General features: G+C 39.3%; 1 protein-coding gene across 1 annotated transcript; it reads right to left on the reverse strand.

Moving 5' to 3' along the window:
• Window positions 1-15,396: 15,396 nt before the first annotated feature.
• cks1b (CDC28 protein kinase regulatory subunit 1B) lies at window positions 15,397-19,668 on the reverse strand. The gene is made up of 4 exons (XM_049603176.1): window positions 19,539-19,668; window positions 19,247-19,314; window positions 18,928-19,055; window positions 15,397-17,641 (listed from the first exon to the last, which is right to left on the reverse strand). The coding sequence occupies exons 2-4, from the start codon at window positions 19,303-19,305 to the stop codon at window positions 17,592-17,594; spliced, it is 237 nt and encodes a 78-aa protein (XP_049459133.1). The 5' UTR covers window positions 19,306-19,314; window positions 19,539-19,668; the 3' UTR covers window positions 15,397-17,591.
• Window positions 19,669-20,950: the final 1,282 nt, after the last annotated feature.

Genomic DNA, 20,950 nt, shown 5'->3' on the forward strand with positions numbered 1-20,950 from the left:
TATGTCTGTGTTGTGTTTATAGCTTTTGTGCTGCCTTTTATTGGCTGAAAAATTAATGCAGGTTTAAAATACTCACTTACACACTAGAAAAGATATCAAACCTTAGACACATTTTTTTGGCTTTAATTTAATTACTATGATTAAATTTTGATTGCTCAATGTAATGGCTATAGAATAATGACACCATTAACGTTTATACTGGTTCCTTAGTCAGTGCTCCAGGAATGAGTCCTAAAATCCGGAAATGAGTTAGCATTTTTGCACTCCCTGAATTTTTTTAATGGGTTTTTAATTAGACGCCTGAAGTGCGACTGTGATTAACACAAGCTTAAGAGACCTTCAAGTTGTTCTGCAACATAAAAAACATCAGTATATACTTGCAAATTTTAAAACCTTTTCATGGCTAAGAAAAGACGCTTGCTAACAAGTGGCTAAGTGCGGCAAAAGAACATCATCATACCGAAAACACCTTTACAATCTTGTTGAGGTGGCAGCAGTGAGGTCATGGGACAGTGGTCAGGGTTTCCCATACATTCAGCTACAGTGGCATGCAAAAGTTTGGGCACCCCTGGTCAAAATTTCTATTTCTGTGAATAGTTAAATGAGTAGAAGATAAAGTGATCCCCAAAAGGCATGAAGTTTAAGATGGAAAATGCTTTACAATATTTTAAGCAAGATTAGTGTATTCAATCAATCAAGTCAACTTTTATTTCATAGACTCAAGGTCCATTTAAAAAACATACACATAGATATATTTAAAAAAGGCATTCATACCAATATTTCCACGTAGGTGACTGGTACCGGAAAGAACTTAGACGGGGATTTGACAGCAGCATAATAATGGAGTTGTGGGACCCATTCAGTCGACAGATAAATCTGTACATTAGATTTCTCAACAAAGCATGAAACATATTGATTCTTCTTACAAAACAAATCACTTGCACTGCACCACCTGGGTTTTCTAAGCAATATGCGCAAACCATCATTATAAGCAACCTGGAGCTTCTGGATGTTTGCTTTTTTAAATTTAATCCACAGGGGGGCAGTATAAAGAGGAGTACAATAAGCTCTAAAAAGATTAATTTTAACATAATCTGAACACCAAGAAAATTTCCTAACCAGCATGTTAGCTTGTGCATATAACATACGGCGTTGCCTATATAGGTCATCATCATCTGACATTTCATCATTAAAAAGCGGAAAGTTTGCCACCAGCTCTTCCTCGGCCTCCTCAGACCCCAGGTGCAACACACCCAGGACTGTCTGCAGTTTGCATACTGGGCAGGTGTTGGTGTGGAGGATGCCATCCTCTACCTGCTACACCAAGCCCACTCGCACCTGGATAAGGGAAACAGTACGGTGAGGATTCTCTTCCTGGACTTCTCAAGCGTCTTTAACACCATCCAGCCCCTTGTGCTTCAGGACAAACTGAACAGGATGCGAGTGGACCCCTGCCTGGTTACTTGGATCTCCAGCTACCTCACCGACAGGCCGCAGTACATCAGGCTGAGGGACACCACTTCTGACACTGTGATCAGCAGCACTGGAGCAGCACTGGAGCACCCCAGGGCACGGTGCTGGCCCCTCTTCTCTTCACCCTGTACACCTCGGACTTCTGCTACAATTCTGAGCTGTGTCACATCTAGAAGTTCGCTGATGACACAGCCATCGTTGGATGCATCAGGGACAACCTGTTTTACAGTTTCTTAGCTAGTCTGAGGAGTACAGGGGCCTAGTGATTTTGATTTTTGACTTTGCTTTTGTCTGGTGCCACACAAACCATCTACAGCTCAACACCTCGAAGACAAAGGAGCTGGTCATTGACTTTGGAAAGTCCAGACCAAGACCGCGACCAGTTCTGATCGAGGGGGTTGAGGTGGAGGCCTTGGATTCCTACAGGTACCTTGGGCTATGGCTGAACAGGATGCGAGTGGACCCCTGCCTGGTTACTTGGATCTCCAGCTACCTCACCGACAGGCCGCAGTACATCAGGCTGAGGGACACCACTTCTGACACTGTGATCAGCAGCACTGGAGCAGCACTGGAGCACCCCAGGGCACGGTGCTGGCCCCTCTTCTCTTCACCCTGTACACCTCGGACTTCTGCTACAATTCTGAGCTGTGTCACATCTAGAAGTTCGCTGATGACACAGCCATCGTTGGATGCATCAGGGACGACAGAGAGGAGGAGTACAGGGGCCTAGTGAGGGACTTTGCTGTCTGGTGCCACACAAACCATCTACAGCTCAACACCTCGAAGACAAAGGAGCTGGTCATTGACTTTGGAAAGTCCAGACCAAGACCGCGACCAGTTCTGATCGAGGGGGTTGAGTTGGAGGCCTTGGATTCCTACAGGTACCTTGGGCTATGGCTGGAAAGCAAACACACACTGCTATCCAATGCTGCTGGAATCTTAATTTCCTTGAGGGAGTCTTCCCAAGGGATTAATCAAATTCTATCTAATCTCATCTAATCTAATCCTTAACTTCATGCCTGTTGGAGATCAGTTTATCGTCTACTTACTTAACTACTCACAGAAAACAAAATTTTGACCAGGGGTTCCCAAACTTTTGCATGCTACTGTATTTGTAGTGGGCTGAACGTAACGTAGTGAAAGTGAAACCTAACCTTGAGTGTTTCATCTAAAGTTTGTTTTCACTCACAACCTGCTGCTCCTCTCATCTCTAGCTCTGATCGGATCAAATGATCAGTTATCCCCCATGTGACTCAAAACACCACAACTGCTGCTGAAGGCAAAAAAGAAGAGTTTTTTCACCTTTCACCTGTGCTGCATTCACGGACATGCAAAAACCTCCAAATTTAGAAAGGGGACACAAACTGATACCAGGACACCCACCTGATCATCAGCTACCACCACACAGAGATTGCAATTCTAGTGGAAACACTACTAGTGTGGATTTGTGGAGATTACCTTGCTGGACTAAAAGTGAAAGTATCATAGACTTTTGTTTGCCACAGAGCTCATTTTCTGCAGTAATCCAAAATCTATTGGCAAAATGAGACTGGCTTTTTGTCAAGGGAACCGGAGTGAGGCCAAAATGATAATCAGAATTATTTAGATCGATATTGAGACCATAATTATATATCACAATTATTTATTGTTTTAGGGATGATGAAGAAAATTAACTTTTGGGCGGTGCAGACTTACTGATCAAATCTCTGTCTGGAGTCTGGAGGCAGCTTCCGCCCCTTATTGGTTTGGGCCTTCATCTTGTCACATGCCAAATGTGTCTTACCTACCTCCTGCACTCCCTTAATTTGCTAATTTCATAACTTTGATCCTGATAACTGTGTGTCTCCTTTAGGTGCACATGCAAACGCCCCGCCCATTTCTCTCTTTTGTTTCCATTTGTGAGTGCATTGTGTATGGTCACTGCCTTCCCCTACCTTTTGATTAATACTACTTACATACTTTGCGATCGATGCTTTGGTTTACTGTTTGTAAGTGCTTCCATTTCATTTGCTCAAGGTCAGCACACCAGCTCAGATCAGCTCTGTGTCTTTTTTTTTTTTTTTTGCCTTTCTATATTTACAAATACAATAAAAAAATCTTTGCATCAAAATAAGACCTAAAATAAGGTTCCTCACTTTAATGCACAGCATATCAAAGAAGCAAAATAAATATTAAATTGTACCAAAACTACTTACCAAAATTTAATCAACAGAGCAACAATCTCACTTTCACATTGTGCTGCACTCCTGCAAATTAAAAAAAATCTTTGCATCTAACAGCAGTCACTGTACTGTGCCTTCATGAATTCATCATACTGCGAATTGTTGTGTTTTTTTCAGGTGGTTGAACAAGTTGAATATGTTGTGTTGCAGCAAAGAGAAAAGTCTCATGCACTCCCTGCATATAATTTGTTCTCTGCTAAACCTGAAATACTTTCGGACAACGAATGATGATGATTGATGAAAGATAGTTTTTGGTTTTGCCCATCTGCAGCTGCAGTCACAACAATAAGGACATTTTTTTTACAGGCCGTTGCTGCAGGGGGGGTGTGCAGCGAGAAGCTCTTCAAAAGTAGAGGCAGGCTGTTAGTTTAGGAAGTGCTTAACTTGATATGCGGAGGAGTTTCATATGAGCAGACAATGCATTTTAAATGTCAGCATGCAGTATTTAACTGTGGGGAGCCGAAATTGTGACTGTGATTATTATTTGAATATATGTGCAGATCTATGTTGGACTACAAAGGAACGTCTTCCCTGCAGTACTCTATAAGCCTCACTTTCACTATGTATTTCTGTCTGCCACCAGGTACGATCTCCCAGCAAAATGAAGGCACAATTTACAGCACAATGAAAGTGCATCAACCAAAACAGAAAGATTATAGCACCTTTTCCCTGATAGCTATCAGCGGCTAGCCCCAGCTACCAAAGAGTATCAAAGTAAGTTCTTTGCGGTTATAATCCCCAGAAGTAGAAATGGCAAACGGTGCAATATCCAAAGTAACTGTTTAAACTGTGGTAATTGCTAGTTTCTAATGAAAACAGAAAGCAATCAAGTTGTCTTTGTGTCAACAATAACACCACTTGGAAATGCTAGGAGGGGGAAAGTTGAAGTGTTGTCTGATCCACTTTTAACCAGTCGATTAATATGCTGATGTTGATGTTTTAATGTCCCCTGTATGACCACATTTACATGCATACATCTTGCCAGGCGACAGTTACAATGGGAACTGTATGTTTGGCATGAAAATAACATTTTAACAGACAATACCTGTGCTGAAAAATATTGGCCCATTGCAGGTTTGATGCAAAGACGTGATATTGCTCATAAACAATAGCCCTCATATGCCAATTTACATTGTGCAGCACACTGTATGTATTTTTGTGGTCACAGAGGAAATATCCTCCACTCAGCTGCAGGTGATGTAGGATAATGCCAGCTATATCAATTACAGTGAAATAACTGGCTGTGAGAGTGGTAACATTTTGGTCCCAAAAGCCTTGAAATAAAAGCCGCCACATGTAGGTTCTATGTTGACTCAGATCAACTCGAGAATTCAGGAAAACCTTAGAAAATATTTGACTGTACAAAATGTCGCCGACTGTGCTCGGAGGTCTCAGTTTTCACTACGCTGTTATCACTTTCACTCATTGTTTTATTATATTGTCACGGTCTAACAACATTAATGTGGTGTTGAACACGGTTCCTTGGAAGTTTAATTTATGGCCTCATTTAGTCTTGCAGCACTAATTCTCTTTAAAACTCTCTTTAGAACTATTAGACTGAATCATGATTATTTCTTTATCTTTAATACCACTTTAGCCAAAGAGAAGGGTTCCAATGTGGGCAATATTTACTTCAATCAGGTATAAGACAGTTAGATACCATACTTTGTCATTACATTTTTAGAATCTTGTCTTATCCTATGTGACATTTGCGGTTTTTATACCATATCAGAAGATCATAACCTGGTTAACACACACTGCAGAAGTCATTTTTGAGTGTTTAACACCCCTTTGAAAAAGTTAAAGCAACTTGTGACAGGGTTATGTAAAACTTTGCAGGAGAGCAAACGAGCTGTCACAGTGAATGACGCTCACTTTTTTTTAACTTTAATTTTGTGAGGAGAAAAAAAAACTTGCCATCACAGTGGGGATTTTTCATATATTGTATTAATACTTGAAACAAGTTATTTTCCATTTCTTTTTGTCTCCTATAATGTACTCAGCAGTGTGCCTTTGCCTCCGGACAGATCCCGCCAGGAGCTTTAATTTAATATATGACACTCATTTTCGCCAGAATTGCCCTTCTGGCCTCAAGGTCTCATGTCATGTGTCTTAGGCGGTGGGGGATCATTTCATATTTTCATTTTCCCTGACACTATCAGTCTGAGGCAAATCGGTAAATTACATTAACTAAATTATACATTTTGTGAAATGTATTATTCAAAGATTAATTTATCACAGACAGTTTGTTGTTTCACAGAATATTAACCTTAGAATGAATTTCCATTTTTTGTATACTTTGATAGATTAGTCTTATGAATTATTTCGCGCTGTTCTAAAATTCATTTTTAGAATATGATTCTCCGGACAGCCTAATGGAGCAATTTTAGGCTCTTTGTTCCATCAGCCGTCTTTCAAACAGCAGCTCTCTCTTCTCTCGCACTCTGTATCAAACTTGGCTTCCTTTTAGAAGGCGTCCCGCTGAGCCGACGACACCCAGACATAAATACCCCTTCTCGCCAGAGCACTTTCCATCTCCCTGTCTGACCTTCTTTTTCTCCTCTCCCTCTCTCAATGTCTTTTTCTCTCCAGCTCTCCCTTTTTGTATTTCCTTTCCATTCACATCTCTCTCCTACCTGCTCCTGTAAAGACTTACCCTTTGCCCTGTTTGGCTCTGTCTCTTTATGTCTCACCTCCTATTTTCAGTGTCAAACTCCCCTCCGTCGCTCCTCTCCTCTGCTCCTTAACTGAGCCCATCTTCACACCCCGTTATCCTCAATCACACTTTCCTCTCACCGCTTTTCATTTTACTTTAAATTATTCATATACCTGGCTAAACTTAATAACACTTTAGTGCTCTTTTGGAAGTTTTTTTTTTTTATTGAATGGAGGTACAGTGTTAATTCCCAATACTAAAATAGAACAGTAATACAGAACCAAACCATGACTCTTTTTCATGATCATTTTGTCACACTTAATAAATGCCTGTGTCCGAGCCCAGAACTTACAATAGGCTGCTATTAGGTTTCAGTCTTTATGTCTCACAGCCACCAAAATGTGAAGAAAAATGTCTTTGTTTTATAACTTACAGAGAGGTTTATAAGGCCACATCTACAAAAGTCAAAGACAATTGTAAATATGGTTTTAAGTGTTCAAAATGATATGGTGTACTTAATAATTTTTCATCATTGAAGAATACATTTCAAGCTAGTGTCAACTCAGACCATGATGAGCATGATGGGTCGGGTTGGATGTGGTCAGATGTGTGCTCTTGCAACCACACACACACTAAAAGTCACAGAGTTAAGAGTTGATCCAGTTTGGGTCAATGTAGCATCGACACAATACTGGGTGAACTTAAACCAGTAGCAAAGGGTTTTTTGTTAGTATTATCTTTTATATAGCTCTTAGACAAGGATGGAAAGAAGCATATCATACTCAGGTGCTCAAGGGCTTTTACTTTAAAGAAAATGCACACAAGTAAAGGTGCTTGTATAAAAATGTAGTGTATAGATAAAAGGAAAAAGTAGGTCACAGGGCTCCACACTCAGTACGTTTACATGGACAGTTTAATTCCACTTTTAATCGGAATGAACGGCCATTCCGATTAAAAGTGGTCATGTAAACGGTTATTCCGATTGAAAATTAAATCCGATTAAAGGGGGTGGTTTATTCCGTTTGTCATTCCGAATGAAAGAGTTTTGTGTGCATGTATACACTCATTCCTCTTTGAGTTCATTCCGGTCTTTCTGCGCATGCTCGTTCCCTTGCCTTTCTGGTGCGATGACGTATATAGCGCACATAGCAACGGGCTGCATAGCAACGGCCTGAGCTAGAGCAGTCGGACTCGTTGCACTCACCGGTTTCCATTTGCCACAGCATGGTCTTCTGCCTCCCTTCTCCTGCTCAACAGATGAAGCATTAGCAGAACAAGGTTGTTGTCGTACTGCTGCTTCAAGAATATAAGCAAAACACACCCGAAAAAGGCAGTAATAACGGCGTCGTCAAGCATCTTGTTATCCGGAGCGAGGACCACAGTGTTTTCTTCCGGTAAACGTAAACACGTAACATCCGCCCCGCCCCCTATCCAATCAGAAACCTTCCCTGCCCCAAACCTTGCGCGGACCTGAATAAAGGCGATTAAACTGATCTCCCGTGTAAACCCTCATTCGGGATTAATATTTCCCATGTAAACTACCTGGAAACACTTTAATTCCGAATGATCTCATTCAGATTCATTTCATTCCGAATGAGAAGCCATCATGTAACCGTAGCCAATGTCAGGGTTGTAAATCTATGTCACAAAAACATAAACACATCTTTTTTTTTTTTTTTTAAGACATGATGATGGAAGTAGCTAGAGAGTGAGCATCTCAGTTCCTGCTTTTAAATGAAACATGACAATTAATTTAAGTTTTTGTTGTCATTTGATAAGTGCTAATGATAGTTAATAAGATGTAGCCGATATGGAGACCATGGTACATTTGGCAAAACGTATTATGAAGCCACATAAATTTAGCCTGACGAAAGCTACTAAAGAAAGAAAGAAAGCTTGTTTGTTATTTGCAGTGTACTGACCTGTCTGAGCATCATTCCTTGAGTCTTGTGCACCACCAGGTCCTCCTCAATGTGCTCCAGGTCCAACTTCTCTGCTCTTTTGTTCATAAAGCAAAATATAACCAGTCCACGCGACTTGGTGCACTGTCCCACTCCATATAAACAGCAGAAAGGCCTCACACACCTTAATGAAGGTAAAAGTTCCCAAGTGAGTATAGAAATCACCGTGGGAGAATCCACCATGAGTGTTTTAGCATTTAGCATGCTAGCAACACCCAGAATGCACCTGTTGTAATTTCGTAGGCGTGTTTGATTGGGGTCACCTAGCATGGGAAGTGGGTGGGGCATTAAATAAGTGATTAAGTTTTTTGCTTTGTTGAGGTACAAAATTGCAGCCGTACCTCATTACCTCGTCCTTCATTTTATGGATACTGTTCACGAACTGCTTACTCCAAACCAAATGTGACCACACCACACCCTCAACGCAAATTTTGTTTTCCAAGGATGGTGAATTCCTGACCCGCCCTATTCTCCCTGTGATTGGCTAATACACTTTGCTGATTGGATTGGTTAGTTTTAGGCAAAGAGAATGGGAATGGTTAGGGTTAAAATAGAGTGCCCCAGGTATGAGTCCCAAAATCAATGAAAATATACAGTACAGGCCAAAAGTTTGGACACACCTTCTCATTCAATGCGTTTTCTTTATTTTCATGACTATTTACATTGTAGATTCTCACTGAAGGCATCAAAACTATGAATGAACACATGTGGAGTTATGTACTTAACAAAAAAAGGTGAAATAACTGAAAACATGTTTTATATTCTAGTTTCTTCAAAATAGCCACCCTTTGCTCTGATTACTGCTTTGCACACTCTTGGCATTCTCTACAATGTAAATAGTCATGAAAATAAAGAACATGCATTGAATGAGAAGGTGTGTCCAAACTTTTGGCCTGTACTGTAAAAGAAAAGGTCTTTTATATTTATCTTGCCTAAAATCAAAGAAACTATAGAGTCATAAAATCAAGAAAGATGTTAAAGAAAAAAATCTTTTATAGTTCCTTTGCCTAAAACCCAGAAATGAGTTAGCATGTTACAGTACCTCTCACACTTCCTTTGTCTCAAAGTCAGTGGGGTTTTCAAATGCCTGAAATGAAGTCTGTGGTTCACACAAGCTCAAGAGACTTTACGTTTATGTTCTACAACATAAAATACGTCAGTAAATACCCCACTCATGAACCTTAAGGCGTCTATGTGTCTTAAAAAAGGTGGACTACAGAACGTCATCTTGCAAAAACATGCTAAAAACTGCTTTACAGTCTTGTTATGGTGGTGACATTGGGTCGTGCCACCATAGTGCAGTTTGTTTATAGCTCAACATTAGCTCTGTGCTTCAAGTGACTATATTTGGGCTTCAACAATAATGAAAGTGGTGTTCATTTGTGAGGTTTATCTTGCTGAAAAAAATGTGCATGTATCATAAACGTTTGTTTGCCCCTAAGCTCATTTTAGGATATAATCATCTAATGGAAAAATCCCATAGACTTTTTGACGAGGGAACCAGTGTGATGCTAACATTCGTGTCGGCCTACAGAATGTCATCCCTGGGGCACTCTATGTCAGGGTGAGAGGCAGAATAGGGTGGGTCATGCCTTCACCATCCCAGGAAAAACAGATTTGTACCCTCACACCCTCTAACACTCGACCAATGAGCTTACACCATGATGCCACCTCTCTAGGCATGGAGCACTGACACACCAGCAGCAAGACCACATCTTAAATTTAATCTGATTCATGAAGATAACCAAAGAGCAGTGTTTGGATGCTGAGAGGCCATCAAGATTCAAGTTATTAATTTAGACAGCAGAACAGCATGCGAAGAACAACACTGACAGGTTTTTTGACAGAGAAGAAAAATGACACGTCATTATGCAAATATGTTAAATCCACAAAGACTCCGGAGCCAGATGCCCTTCTGAGTGTTTGTGTCTTCTGTTGGTAAAAGGTTTAAGCAATATTTAAGTTGCAGTATTTATTTGCACAACCAATCTTGGACATGCATTAAAAGAGGAATATTTGGCATCTTGAAATTAAGCAATTTCTGGTAATGGCCTCTTTACACAGGCTGTATATCAGAAAGCTTGGACATTTGGATTCTCCCTTATCAAACTGTTTAATCTGTGTTGGTGCAATTATTCATGTAAGTTGTTTTTCAAACAAAAAAGCCAAATAGCCACTGGTTCCAGTTTCTCAGATGCAAAAAAATTGCTGTTTTTCTTTGTCTGATTTGATTTGACAAAACACAAAATTACAAGATCATAATTGGTCTGTGAAATGTTAGAAAATAGAGAAAATGCCAACCAATTAACTCTTTAATTGAGACAATAATCTGAAGCTTAATCGATAATGGGAATAATTGTTCGCTGCAGCCCTAATTTCAGCCGCTCAGTGTTTGTCCCCGAGATCTTTGTTCAGAGAGAAACATCCTCTGAACTCCATTAAAACCTTTCTTTGAAAATGAGCACTGTAATATTAGTCATAATATTATAAGTGAATAATACTGACTCAATAAAAGGTCGCCGGCCTGATAAACTGGCTCATTATTTGCTGCACCTCACCATCCTGTAAATACTACCAGATTTAAGATATCATTTACCTTTAAGATTCCAACAGGAACCCATTTTCAGCATGATTCATAGATACCTCTGGCAGACGCTCAAGCTTTTTCTTCCCAGCTTAAGGCGTCAAACATCTTATTCTGCCCACCACACATCTCTGGATCTCAGCAGGAGGCTCAGACTGCTGACCATCACAGCCCAGTGATTACCTCGGCAACATTTTTCCAGAAATTGTCAGAAATCTCCCTGTGATTCACAAAACATTTTCCTTCCTCCATTACCCCTGACTTCCAAAGTTGTGCGGTTACTACCCGCGGTGTCAGACTGTCGCCATGAGGCCTATTTGCACCCGCTGTTGTTGGTCTATGTACATCTTGGACACAATGAATAACAGATTTGCCTTTGTTAAATCAGAGCACTGTCAAGTTATATAGAAATGGTTTTACAAATGTGGTGTAGAGGAAGTGCAGATTCAGTCTAAATGTAACCCTGAGTCATATAATTGTGTTTACATTTGTGTTCCATGCAGCATATATGCAAAAAGCCAGCTGAATTAATGTAGAGCACCTTCTTGTTTTTCACAGTTGTGTTGCACTGCCCTCCACAGTCCGAAGTGGGAAACTTAAAAGGTGGCATGTCTCAGCAGAAGCATTTTATGTGCTCTGTTTTATAAATACTTCTGTATTTGAAAGGGGAATTTCATTTTTGCATGGAACAGATAATAATTGCTCTCACTTTGATTATTAGTCTCTAGACGCATTCAGCTGAGGGCAACCAGACGTGTTCGTACTAACATATTCTGACCATAAAGAGCAGACAGTTTTCAAAGACAAATGACTGAATAGACTGCCTAAATGGAAACAAAGTGTCTGATTGCTTTACACTCATGTATCATTAAGCTTTTATACATGTATTACATTATCAGACTTCACACTAAGTGTCTAAATTTAATGCTTTTTAGGAGCTTTCTGAGATCATTTTAAACCAAAATGAAGACAGATTTTGGGACAAATAATCTTTGTCAAGCATTGCAGGTTAAAAAAAAAGGGAAGTAGTACATGTGTAATTCTGTGCAGAGGTAGGTTTTATGTAGGAATATGGTTGTTAGAGTGAGTTAGGTTAATCTACATTTTGGTAGAGGGAAGTTCAAGTAGTGAAAAAGACCAATAGAATTAGTGGTAGGTTAAAGACTTTCATGCAGAAGAGCTTGACCCATTCTGACAAAAAATATTAAGATGGATAAATTAGTTATTTTCTAATTTGCCTTTATTGGGAAAGTCTAGCGTGAAGCTGTAAGCACTTTGTAAAGAAACAGAGAGATGCCATATTTTTAAGGTTTTAGATGTATATGTACCCGTACATTGTACCCAAATTATTATACACCTGAGTATTACTTTTAAAAACCACCACAATGACCAAAACTGATCTAAATATTTATACATTTAATACATGATGGTATTCATATATCTTTTCATAATAAAAGCAGTCCATGAAAGTTCTACATATGGTGTAATGTAAAATGGTAACATGGTCAAACTGATAACCATTTGGTTATATCCCATAAAAAAGGACACCAGTTTACTCCAGGGGTGCTGCTGGGGATTCAAAACTCAACGACAACCCATGACACTGGGAGCCAGACCTTAATGAAAATTAACCAAGTAGAGCATCACTTCTTGTCTCTTAACAGCCTCCTCCAGTGTGAAGCTCAGTTGAATTATTACCCCACTTTTTGTCCCACTTGCAGCACCCCAGCCTCAGTTTCCACAGCACCCATGTGTTATGAGATGAGATGCTGCTGCAAGCTGGAGAACTGAACTACATTAACTGCTTTGATGTGAGCTTAATGCCTAAAATGTAAGCAGTAACTAGTCCTGAAAAGGGAAGTTGAATAATCAGTTGTTGCTTTCTAATTTTCTGTCAGTCATTAAAACATTTAAGGATTCCTGCAATTTAAGGAGTTAGATTTAAAACATTTTAAGACTTTTCCTATGTCATTAAGAATGAATAACTTTACAATGACCAAGACTGAAGAAATGCAAACATTAATACATCAGTTACTTAGGGCTGAGGACAATTTTGCCCAAATTTTGCATGGTGGACATGAGGGTAGAACAAGGACATATCTGGTGATTTTGTGTTTCTCACTCTGCATGTGAGATTCATTGTGCCAAGTCTGAAAACCTTCTTCTCAAAAGTCAGAGCCTTATTGCCTTTTTCCAGTTTCAGCCATGCTGCAAAATCTTCGTTAGAAAGCCAATTATTGTTGAATTTACACTTCCCCATGTGGTCCAATTACCAGTTTTTGAGATTTTACGATGCAACAACAACCTGCTTCTCTCGTCTTTGCATTTTTAAAACTTTTGACAGATTGATTTAAGACTTTTAATACCAATTAAGGCCCTATTTTTAGACTAATTAAACCAATGCCTCTAAGACTTCAGGATTAAGGGACTTAAAACTTAAGGATCCACAGGAAACCTGTTGAAGGAAAAAATGCTCAGTAGTTTCTCATATGTGAGAAACACATGTTCTTAGTCTTACATGTCAGTAAATTGAAAATCTTTGTGCATTGGTTTGCTGGTTGAGACATTTAAACATGTTAACTTGAGTAATTTTACCAACCAAATGTTTAATTGAGGAAAAAAAATCATCACATTAATGGTAAAGGGAAATAAAGAATTCTGGCTGCAGCCCTAGCAGTAATATTACAGACAAAATCACTGCCCATCACTGACGTCAGGTTTATGTTGGTGTAATGTGTGGCACTGCTGGTTAGAGATAACGTGCAGGGCTAAAAAAAATAACATGAGGCGAGACAACTTTATATCATGTCTTACTGAACAATACAGCTGCAACTCACGATTCTCATTACTGATCAAACTTTCTGTCAATAAAATGTCAGAAAATAGTGAAACATGCCCTGTGTAATCTCCCAGAGACCAAGGCGACATCTTCAAACGGTATGTTTTACCCAACCAACAGTCTAAATATCCCAAAGTTTATTATCATGTATGACAAAGAAAATAACTGAAGCATGAAACCAGCAAATGCTTGGCTTTTTCTGCTTGAAAATCTTTTGCAGAACGATTATTCAGTTATCAGAATAGTTGCCAATTAATTTTGTGTTGGTCAACCAGTGAATCGTTGCAGCTCTGGTAAACAACAGAGCTGAATTCTGGTTAAAACTGACCACCAACGACAGCCTCTGAATTATCCAGCCTCACTGTTTCTGTTATTGCCTGTTCATTAGAACCTCTGTAGAGCAATAATCCACCAGTCGTTTACACCAAGTCTAACTTTTAAATGTGTGGCAGATGCTGCGGCTGCCTCTCCCTTTATGCACGTACGCCATCGTAACGACTCGCCCATTCGGTAAAACATTTTGTCCATTAAGCTCACAGAGACATTTACCGGTAGATGAGACCCATATTACACACCAAATGGGAGACACTGGAATTGTTATATTGGCAATATTACAGGCGACTAATAAGAAAAACAAGAGTCCGGTCACGGTGCCAGACAACAGATGCAGTATCACTGTGCCACTGGATGAGCACCAACTGTGTAGCATAACATCACACATTCATGAACAGTGCTGTCGGGCATACATCCCTGCAGATATTATCAGGTCACAGCTTTATCCCAGCAGGGCTCATCACATTATACTACCACAGGTAAGGTGATGAGCTCCAACACCTGATTATAAAACACATGGCACATTTACAGCACAGTTTTGTCTCACACTTATTCCAGTGACACACATGTCGAGCTGGGATGAAGCTGTGAATAATTACTAGATGTTCCTGGGGTCACACAGGAGAGCAGTGTGTCAGTGTCGATTTTTTTTTTTTTTTTTTAAAAAAGCTGTTTAAAAGATTTGGTGTTGTTAACTTTTGAGCATGAATCATTTTTCTATGATTCAATGATTGGTACCATTTGGATCTGGCCTTGTCATAGAGATGGTTTCAATAGTCCACACAGCGCTCTAGCAGTTTAAACATTGTTGCAGCAGGCCTGATTGAGTTCTTTCGTGTGAGCCTCCTTCAGATGATCATTAAATCCAGTCTGTTATATTGTATATACATGCAGTGAAACGATAATGATAAAGGCATCAGATGGCGCATGTGATGTGATTATGTTACTATTCCAGCCCACGCAGCAGGTGCACATCATTTGGAATTTTCTAATGGGTGCTTTATCTGGTGTGGGTGTGTCATGTCACGCGGCTCAGAGAAGATTCACTTGTTCTTGAAAACAGGGTGAAACACAGCAGAAGGTAATTACAAAGAGTAAGTAACATATCCTACATGAACAGTTTTTTGGCAGAGATAGAAAGCAAAGTGAGGAGCAATGGTGCAATCAAATGCTGCTGTCTGGTGGATTTCTCTTTGCACCAACCTCGACGGGATAACAACCAAAAAGGGTAGTTTTTCCAAAGCGTAAACATTTTTGGTGTCCAACTGTAAATTTGACAAATAGGTTTATATAAAGGACTGAAAAACTGACAAACACAGTGAGGTATACCAGGGTGTCGACAGATTTAATCAAGTTAAATTTAAGACCTTGCAAATACCACTTTAAATGTAATTTAAGACCGAACTTGCAATGGAAATACACACCAAACATGACAATATATTCTTTCCAAGACCAAGTAAGCACACCAATGTCAGTTTAAACAGTAAATTAAAGTGTTACAGATGATACTCTTTGTGCTTACCACTCGACAAAGAAAAAGTCACGAGTGGACTGGCTAGCAAAGCCTTAGTTTAACAATGCAGTTTCATTCCTTGTTTTAAACGCATAGAAGGGGCGACAATAAGGGCATCTCACGCATACAGGTGTGTCGAAGTCAGTTCCCTCATAGAATAGTTTCCCTCCTGCTTTAATGTTTCCTGACGCACCAGCATCAAATACTGTCAATACTTTCTAAGGCCTTTTATTGGTAAATGTGTTTGAGACACTGTAAGACTTTGTAACGACCCTCAGCCACCTTGTGTACTATGCAGGACTTTCCTAAAAACCCCTGTATACTCTTGCGAAAGTAATCCCTGTCAATCATCCTTTATGACCCACTAGGCAGTGTAATTACCTGCAGTCACCCTACCCTCTGCTTCGGTTTTCTTATTTTGCAAAGTTCAGGATATTCTCGGGCAAAGTGCACAGGTAGTGATCAGGTGCCAGACAATATGCAGCACAAATCCAAGAGGAAGCTACAAAAATCACAAAGTAACAGTGCTGGAAAAATACAAATATAGCAAAGGGGAGTGACTAACTTTCACTTGTAATACTATCTACAAGCACTAACCAACAATTCCTGCATAGTAAAGCTTTAACTTCAGGAAACTGTTCCCTTTGATGCAGCAGCTACCTTTGCAAAGCAAAATGGGGTGTTATTAATTCTGCACTCAACCTAACATACTCCAAGAACTTGTAATTTTTAAGATTACCAAACAAGCATAAAGGGACAGCATCCACAGTTTAATTCAGCTGTTTGATCAAAGACTTAAATGCATCATTATGATATGACTGCATTGATTTTTTTAATAATTCTGAAAGGCAGAGCAGCTCTATATCTACACATGTAATTACTAATTCTGTCAAAAAGAACTGAACAAAAGCAAACCGTACAGAAAGGCACAAGTTCACACAGGACAGTTACTCAAGGCAGAGATTTGGCGCCAGTGACAGCAGAGCAGCTCAGTATGTGGTGATGAAAAGGGACAAAGGGTAAACAACAGGTCAGAGTTGGTGCAAGTATGACAAAACAAGTGCCTTAATGCAACAGTATTTGATACCACAATCCAAAACAAACGCAATTGGCTTTTCAATATCTCATTCAATGATCCGGATTTATCAAGTAAGAGCATTTTTAGGGTAGTGTCTGTCTGCCATCACCCAACTCATTTTTATTTATTTATTTATTTATTTATTCAATTTTCATGTGGCTCCATGTAATCCTAAAGTAGCAAATGCTGCCAAAACACTGCCAGAGTCCACACTAGATTTAAAAGTTTACATTTATTTCAGAAAGGGCAACACATTTATAAATACTGAGCAGCCAACACTAATAGAAATATGCTCTTGTGTGGGGAAAGGGATCAAATCTATTTTCTGAAGTGACTCTAACAGATGTGGCTTTTCATGCACATGACAAAAAGTGTTAAATGCCAATTTACAGTGTCATTTAAACCAAGCAGCAACATGTCACTTAAAACCGCACTTTGATGTTTCAGAGTCAAACTTAATTTTACGATTCAACTGTTCTGTCTGGCGTGTGATCTGACCAGAGTTTGACCCAGAACACACTGTTAGAATGACTCAAAATGTTTTGACAAGTTTCACTCTCCATATCTTATAACAATTGTTCTAAAAAGCTGGAATATCCAAGCAGGTTCAGCAAGTTGGACAGATCAGTCAAAAAAGACAGTGTAAGCTCATTTGAAGGTTTTCCGTCAGACGGCGTGTCGCTGTTAGCACATGAGGAAGTCTTTTCCCTAAGAGAAGGGTGATGATATTTTTTCCTTCAACGCATACTCCATTCTACAACCACTGTTCATAGATGTGATAGTCCTTCTCCAGGTCCAACATGATCAGTCCAAATCACAAGTCACCTACCACACAAGAGTTTGGTAACCTGACGGCATGATTCCTAGTTTGATGAGTTGATCTGTGGCACATAGGTAGGACTGATCTTCCAAGGACCCAGAGGTTCTCTGCCTTATGACTTCTGGCTGGGAAGAGGGCGCCGGAACAGCAAGATGTGTGGCTCTGCAAGAGGAAAAAACAAGGTAGACAATACATAAGAGATAATGACACTTATTGTGATGCTTTATTCCTTATGGGGAAACTTGACTCTTGTGACTGCTATTCCAATATTTCTGAATAAAGGGTGTGGCTGGAGTTGACACCTGCTGTGCATATGCTCATGGTCACCAAATCTATGGAACCGTTTACCACTAATCTGTCCCACTACTTCAAAAAGGTCTAACTTAACCCACTTTAACGTCAGATTCACACATAGGACTTCACATCTCTCATTCTCTGCTTGAAAGGCATCTAGATGGGATGGGTCCCCTTACTAGGAATTGTAGCTAAAATAAAGAGGACATACAAAATACAAAGCCGGCTTTAACTTTTAATCAAGTTCAGCTAAAAACTAGCAACATGTCAGTGATCAGCACTATGTCATGTGGCCTGTTAGTTTCAACTTGTGGTCACATTTTTTGTAAATATACAGATCAAGCACATGACAACTGTAAAACAGAACAGTTGCTTATAGAGTTAGTGTGCCCTGCAGTCAAACAATGTCTCTACTAAAAAAATGCAGACTTAAGAAAAAAGGCACAGAAGCCATTCAATGCATTCAACTCTCAAATATCTAAATGTATACACTTTTGCTTAATATTAACATTGTTAAAGATCAGAATCCCATTTTCACAATTAATCATAATAACCAAAGGTTAGTGGCTGCTCATTTATTATGGCATTGTGCTTTCATGAAACCTGCAGACATTTTAAGGTCTACATCTACATCCAATGGCCCCATTGCATATGTCATGTCTACTATGCTTGATAATAGGGCTGCAATTAACAATTATTTTCACTGACAAGATCAATCTGTCCATTTCCTCAATTGATCCATTAACTGTTTGGTCTATAAGATTCCAGAACATGGTGGAAAATGCCGATGTGCGTTTCCCAGAGCCCAAGAGGATGTCCTAAAATGTCTTGTTTTATCCACACCTCAAAGATATTCAGTGTACTGTCATATAGGAGTTAAAAAAAAAAAATCACATTTTAGAAGCTGGAGTAAGGTATCGTGACTTATTTCCTATAAAAAAAATACTCAAACCGGTGATCAAATTAATTGGTAACTTATATAATAGTTGACAACTATTTGAAGAAGTGTTGCAGATCTCAATGAAAATAAAAGGATCAAATAAACAGTCTCAATCAGACAGTCATGAAAACAAGATTTATGACAGCTTGTTTACCACTGGTATATCTTCAGATCAGTTGTGGGAGACATTACCCTAGAAAACAAGATAAAATACCTGGCTGGTGGATCATGTAATGCACCCATCCTTGGCTCTGCTGGACCCCCAGATTCCTCCACTCTGTCTCAGACATCAAATGGGTCTTGGGTACACGCTTTGCAATGTCTTTTGGTAGCATGACATGCCTTTAGAAAACAAGGACGGATGTTATAAGAAAATCACTCCACCAAATGATGATGATGATGACGTATCGTGATACATAACTTAAAATTCATTTTTGAAAGTTACGATGCCACCTTGCAGGAACTCTCACAGCATAACGGTGACACGCTGACACAGTTAAACTGAATGCTGGATAAACATTAGCCATACACACCTGTACTCGTATTTGTCGTCGTCATATTTATCAGAGTAGTATATCTGTTTGTGAGACATTGCGAAGACCTAGTGGAGATGATAGTAACATTTGTCAGAAGCAGTAACGAGGAAAATTAGATGAATATTTTTGTGAACAACGTGGCAGCAAGTTTCAGTTCGCACCGCTAAGCGAGTGTGGCTAACAGTTAAGCTAACGTCGCCGAGAACAACCGTTATCTTTGACAACTTCCGTAAACACCAAACTTTGTTTCTGCTACTGTGTGGCGCACTTAATGAGGTTTCAACGTTACCTGATATAACTGCCAAAGTATCCTGATATGAAAAAGTAAATGAATCCAGTTTTTCGCGTCCAACAGTAGTAGGATGTTGGTCCCTCTTTGTTTCCCTCTCGAATGTTTGCTAGCCCGCTTTTCACCGTTCAAATAGACCTCGTCTCATCCCATTGGTCAATCCACCGGGACAACTCTCTTGCCATTGGTCTGTTCTGTCCGTCGCAGGAAATGTACGTCATTACTGCAGGGACTCGTAATTGGTCAGCAAGGAAAAAGCTAGTGCAAAACTTCCTGAAATTATACAATACTATCCAAACATGAGACGTATTTTTTTCCTGTTGTCACTGCCAATTCAAACGTGACATACTTTAATGTCATTGCATAACCAGTGACCCAGATATGTTCACTTGATCATGTGTAGCTTTCAGGTGTCTTTTTCAACTTAGACATTCCAATGATTTACTTCCATTTTAAACAGCTTCTTTTAAAAGTTGATTTTTTTTAAATGTCTTTATTAATCTCTGCCATAGTCCTTATGTCTCTACACTGTAAATTTAATTACAAAGTCACCGTAAAAATTTTTGATAAACTGTTTCTCAGGATGGAAATCTGGCTATGTGTTTGGCTAATAATAAATAAGATGTACCTTCCAACACCACTGCTACACCTGAAAGAATGTTTAAAAGGTATATTTTTGGCATGAATTGTAGACTGCAAATACTTTGTACCCTACATGTTTATCAACAGAAACAGAAATACATGGCCTCTTTGCATCTCTGCATTTTATCTTTTATGAAATACAAGAGTTATTATGTGCCACATAAAATCATACCAATTAAATAACTCATACAATAAAATGTTTATTAAAGATGACATAATCTGTAACTGTGTGAAGACATCACAAATCGGGGAATAAATAAACCACTAATGGTGGAAGGTAACTAAATGCATGTATACTCAGGTGCTCTGTAACATTTTTTAAGGCCCCTCTACTTAACTAGATTTTATAGTTTTTCCTTTTTATGGTACTTAATACTTGTACATTTGACCAGGAAATCTTTTACTTTTTAGTCAGCTTCATTTATTTGACAGTTACTAACTACTTTGGAGATTATTTACAGATGTCACATACAAAATATGATCAACTTTGAAAGTATGATGCAATGTTGACTGGCTGCAAAATGAAAATTCTCCTTGCATAATAATCATGGATGGATTACTGAATAGGCCGAACAGGCACAGGCTCAGGGGCCCAAAGAGTCAAGGGCTCACCTGGCCCTCACTTGCAAAATGTCATTCAAATTAACGCACACTGATCAAGAAGAGGCTCAAAATGACCTGAAAGAGACACAAGAAGACCACAAAGAGATGCACAGGAAATAAAAGGAGATGGCCAAAGTGGCAAAACAACCACAGAGACTCAAAATGAG

This window comes from Epinephelus fuscoguttatus, linkage group LG17 (genome assembly GCF_011397635.1).
Source record: "Epinephelus fuscoguttatus linkage group LG17, E.fuscoguttatus.final_Chr_v1".
In the NCBI taxonomy this organism is placed as follows: Eukaryota; Metazoa; Chordata; class Actinopteri; order Perciformes; family Serranidae; genus Epinephelus; species Epinephelus fuscoguttatus.

Excerpts from the sequence above, each read along its gene's own strand:
- cks1b (XM_049603176.1), bottom strand. The coding sequence starts at position 19,305 with ATGTCTCACAAACAGATATACTACTCTGATAAATATGACGACGACAAA. Across the intron at positions 19,056-19,246 it reads GACGACAAATACGAGTACAG|GCATGTCATGCTACCAAAAG; the intron begins GTGTGTATGGCT and ends TGTTTTCTAAAG. Across the intron at positions 17,642-18,927 it reads TTACATGATCCACCAGCCAG|AGCCACACATCTTGCTGTTC; the intron begins GTATTTTATCTT and ends TTCCTCTTGCAG.